Raw genomic sequence first — 5,000 nt, 5'->3', positions numbered from 1 at the left:
TTTGAATATGGAAGTAACGTTACATGGCTTCAATTCTCTTGGGACATCTCCGGATATGATGGATTTCTTGAAAATAATTTCTAATGGAACAACAATCTCATTTTCCACTTCCTTTAAGATTCTTGGATGCCCTGTCAGGCCTGTCAGGCCCTGGTGTTTTGTTAACTTTGAGTTTCTCTATGCACTTTTTAATTTTTTCTTTTGTTATATTTACCGTAGTAAGTTCACTCTAGATTTTTCACAGGTTTCAGTTTGGAGTTCACTTTGAGGTGTTTCGTTTACGAATACTGAGCTAAAATAGTTGTTTAAAATATCACACATTCCTTCATTTGAATATTCAAGTTGACCGTCAGCAGGTAATAGTGGGCCAATGTGATTCCTAATAACCTTTTTATCTCTAATGTAACTATAGAATTCTTTGAGATTCTCTTTGGATTTATCAGCGATATTCATTTCGTATTGTCGTTTTCGTTTTTTCATTATCTTTTTTAAAATCTCTCTGTATTATTACATAACTTTGATAGTCATTAGGTGCACCCGAGCACAAGTATTTCTTATAGGCCTGTCTCTTTTTAGCAACATTTTTTCAGTTTCTTTGTAAAGCCATCCTTAAACGGGATGTACGAGGGGTTGTCGTAAAGTTTTAATTATGACTATGAAGTCAACGAGTCAGAAATTTCATTTATATCTGTGGTCCTTAAAACATCTCTACATAGTCACCGTCCAGAATCACACATTTTTCCCATCGTTTCTTGACCTTCCGCAGACCGCCGTTGTAGAAGTCCTCAGATTGAGTTGAAAACCACTGTTCCACCTCTTGAATGACGCCATCTGTGTCATCAAATCGCCCACCCCTCATTGGATTTTTCATCTCTGGGAATAATAAAAAGTCGCTTGGGGCAAGATCGGGGGAATAGGGCGGATACGGCAAGATTTCATAGCCACATCGCCTTGCTTCCACAACCGCAGCTTGAGATGAGTGAGCGGGTGCATTGTCGGCAAGGAGACGGACTCCTTTGGTGAGATATAGTGGCGTTTCTTCTTCAGAGCATCTCGCAACTTGTTCAGAAGTGTACAGTAGTATGCACACGACAGTCCCAAAAAAAAAAAAAAAACAGCATGACTTTCCCTGCGGACTTCTGCACCTTAGCCTTCTTGGTCTCTGGATCATACAGATAGATCCAACTTTCGTTCATAGTTACCAGACGACCAAAGAAATCCTCTTAATCCTGTTCCAAAAGAGTCAACATCTGCCTCGACAGGTCATGCCGTGTTTGCCTTTGGACGGAAGTCAGTAAGCGTGCTGACACCTTAGAAATGTCCAGTTCGTCGTGAATAATTTCCCACACACTGCCGTAACTAAGACCAGTCTCATGCATGATCACGTGGATGGTTACTCGTCGGTCTTCCAGGATAAGATCCTCCACTTTCTTCACTGTGGCCGCACTGTCCGTGAGTGATGGTCGTCCAGTTCTTGGCTCGTCTGTGAGGGACATGTGGCCAGTTTGGAAATTCCTTTTCCATCTCACAACAGTGTCATATGACGGGCAATCATCACCATAGACAGCCTTCATTTCATCATGGATTTGCCGGGCACTGTAACCCTTCAAATGCAGGAACTTAATCACGCTGCGAGCCTCAATCTTCTCCATCTTGCAGGTTAGTGACATCTAGCGCCACCTGTAAAAAAATAAACAAACTTAAGAGAACATTTTTGCACCATCATGCACATGAGGACCAGTGATTACACTGACAAAATTTCATCGACATAGCTGAATAACTTCCGGGTGATAATTAAAACTTTACGATACCCTTTCGTAAATATCAATCATCTGAGTAAGTGTATTTTGAAACATTTCCCACATCTTTTCTATAGGTCTTTCGCTTAATTTTGCCTCCCAATCTGTAAGCTCAAGCTCCTGACGTAGTCCTATGAACTGAACTTTACTGAAATCGGGTATTTTTAAAACACAAGTGTCTATTCTAAAAAAATGTTAGCAGTTTGAATATAAGTTGTAACCGCTACTTGCAATAGTTTCACCAACTTCTACATCGGTTATCATGATTTCGCGCCTAGGGATCAACACATCGAATAAGTTTCCATTTCTTGTGGGCTGTTTTACATGCTGAACTAAGTAATTGTCACCGAGAAAATCTATCAAGCGACTACCTATATGACCATGTTCAAGGGTCATCTAATCAGTGTCAGTAAAATTGAAATCACCCATTATCAATAAGTCCCGGTTGCAGAAACTAGACAGTTCTTGAAACAACAGTTTGTTGTCTGCTAATGATAATGTTTTGGCCTATATGTTACACCTACATTTTTCTCTTTTACCACACACACACACACACACACACACACACACACACACACACTGGTTATCTGGAATAATTTAGATAAAGAAACAAGTGTGTGCAAACACTATTCAAGATTTTAAGAAAAAAATTATGCTGAAACATAAAAAAGACGGGCCACCACGAGCATAGCTCCCTTCTCGTACAATACAACTGGGTAAATACAACTAGGTAAACACACACACACACACACACACACACACACACACACACACACACACACATATATATATATATATATATATACATATATATGTATATATACATATATATATATGCATATATATATACATATATATATACATATATACATATGGTTTGTGGTGTAACTGGGAATGGTCCTTTGAGATAATCATGCTCCATTAACCATGCGAAATTCCCAAACGTGTCCAATTGAACTGGCAAAAATGTAACACTAAGAAAAATAAATAAAAGTGAAACAAAAACGAAACATACACTAAAAGTGAAACGAAAACATAGACAAATGTTTGAAAGTGGAGAGGGGGGATTATCCGAGCAACCACAACAAGGTGGTAAACAAAGTGCACCATATAAGGGACCAATAGTCACACATGGAAATAGGTATTAACCTTGTGAACAAATAAACAAGATTTAAATTTAACACAGCAGAGCTATGTGAACAAGAGAAACATCAGGAGTATATGTTAAGTGGTCAAGGAAAAATAGTTTTGTTACTGAAATAATCAAGGAATGTCTGATGACTGTTGCTGAACTGGACGACTGAGAACCTTGTGATCAATTGTCATAAAATGCGCTACGCAAAGAAGATGCAAAATGGAATCCAACTAAATAAAAATAAGAATATAAAGCACATTGATTTTTGTTCGTGTTTCGCTTTTCATTTCGCATTTTATATGCAGATTTTGTATCTTACTTGCAATTAATTGGTTAATGAATTGGCAAATTATTACGACTTTTTTTACTCATTCTTAAATGCCTGTTTCTCATAGCACTGTTCCACTCAGACTACGTGCTTCACATCCACACACACATCTCCATTCACCACCATATGCAACCCCAACCTCTCTCCTCAAGCCTTTTACCCTGACACTTAGATTCAACTTTCCACTGTTTTCATTCATTTTAATCTTATATATTTACTTTTGCCCACATTCACTCTCGTAAATTTCTTCTCTCACACGCCATTCCAAACCCAGTCACTAACACTTTCAGTCTCCTTTAATTTTTTTTTTTTTTTTTTTTTTAAGAGGTAAGAATACGGTATCCCAATAGCTCCTTTGCTACGATGACCCATTTAAAAGATTTCTTCTGTCCAAAAACTAAACTATTCTATTCGGCTTTAGGACAGAAGTCAAATCTCCTGAGAAGATAACGCGTTTCACAGATTTTGTTCTGGCCACGTCAACCAATTTGATGCATCATGGGTAAGTAAATGGCAGTCTTGATTAATCGAGATTCCATTATTATCACCCTCGATGAATAAAAAAAATCAGCTGGTTTAAGACAGAAAATTTTATAAAGTATTTCAGTGTGAAGAAGGCGGGAGCCTCATCAGAATCACATCGTACCGCACACTTTCACTTGGGAGCAAACGGCCATGCTTAATTAATGTCATCATGAAGAACCGAATAATCATAATTCAGTATAGTCATTCCCCTAAAAAAAAAATATATATAAGATAAAAAAAAAACATATATTCATCCGAATGAACTGCCAAGATGACGCTTCACCCTTGCTTTTTCTTTTTTTTTTTTTTCTTTTTTTGTGCCTCTAAATTATTCTCTACACTGATGTTTAAAAATATACCATAAGCTTACGAAAAGAAGTTGTTTTTGGGTTACTGAAAATGTAGAGGATAGAGTAAAGAGGGTGGAAGCGAACAACAGGGTGAAAGAATTTCGAAAGGACTGGAAATATGTTAAGGAGGGAATTGGAAGCAGAGCGGCCAGAAATGTTGGTTAGAGAGGAGATGGTAAAGGTTGCAGACAGACAATATTCAATGGAAGATAAGATTGTAAGAAAGAAAAAGGTGAAGTATTTCAATGGGCCGTTGAATGTAAAGTACGACAAGGAGAGATCGATTCTCCTCTCTTTTGAAACAGGAGAATTATACATAAGAACATAAGAATGGAGGAGACTGCAAGAGACCATAAGGCCTACACTAGGCAGTTCCATGTCCCTTACCATCTGTCATCCCTATCCATAGAATTATATAATATTCTCTTAATAAATTGTTTCAGCGTTCATTACATGGTTACTAATTCCATTCCATTCGTTAAACACTCTATTGGTAAACCCAAACCTAAATTTGTCCAATAACGCGTTCCAGAAGATAGAATATAAGTATCATGGAAAAGGAATCTGGAAAGACAACTGGATTGGGTGGATGCCACATGGAATGTCTGGCAAAGGATGGAATAGTAAAAGTGGATTAGCTGGTGAGATTGTTCAATGTGTACACATGAAGAAATGAGCCGAATGGGTGGAGTAGTGCATGCATATGTATGCACAAAGCCACGGGTTTTGAAAAGTTAAGTCTGACTATGATTATCACCGACACAAAAAAATCTAGACGCTAAGCACTGTTGCACTCTTCACGTGGATTCTTTCCTCGGCGGCTCTCCCTTTCTCATGACAGAGAAAGTGTAACCGAAAATGAA

General features: G+C 37.9%; 2 protein-coding genes across 2 annotated transcripts in view; one reads left to right on the top strand and one right to left on the bottom strand.

Annotated features, from left to right (window-relative positions):
- The window catches only part of LOC143030636 (uncharacterized), a 120,172-nt gene that overhangs the window by 67,656 nt on the left and 47,516 nt on the right, over nt 1-5,000 (top strand). The gene's annotated exons all lie outside the window — the stretch shown is intronic.
- Nucleotides 1,224-1,670, bottom strand: LOC143028160 (protein GVQW3-like). The gene has a single exon (XM_076189875.1). The coding sequence runs from the start codon at nt 1,668-1,670 to the stop codon at nt 1,224-1,226; it is 447 nt and encodes a 148-aa protein (XP_076045990.1).

This window comes from Oratosquilla oratoria, chromosome 1 (genome assembly GCF_046742065.1).
Source record: "Oratosquilla oratoria isolate Oo_2021 chromosome 1, ASM4674206v1, whole genome shotgun sequence".
In the NCBI taxonomy this organism is placed as follows: domain Eukaryota; kingdom Metazoa; phylum Arthropoda; class Malacostraca; order Stomatopoda; family Squillidae; genus Oratosquilla; species Oratosquilla oratoria.
The sequence above is the reverse complement of the archived record's forward strand: the minus strand, read 5'-3'. Positions and strand labels throughout refer to the sequence as shown.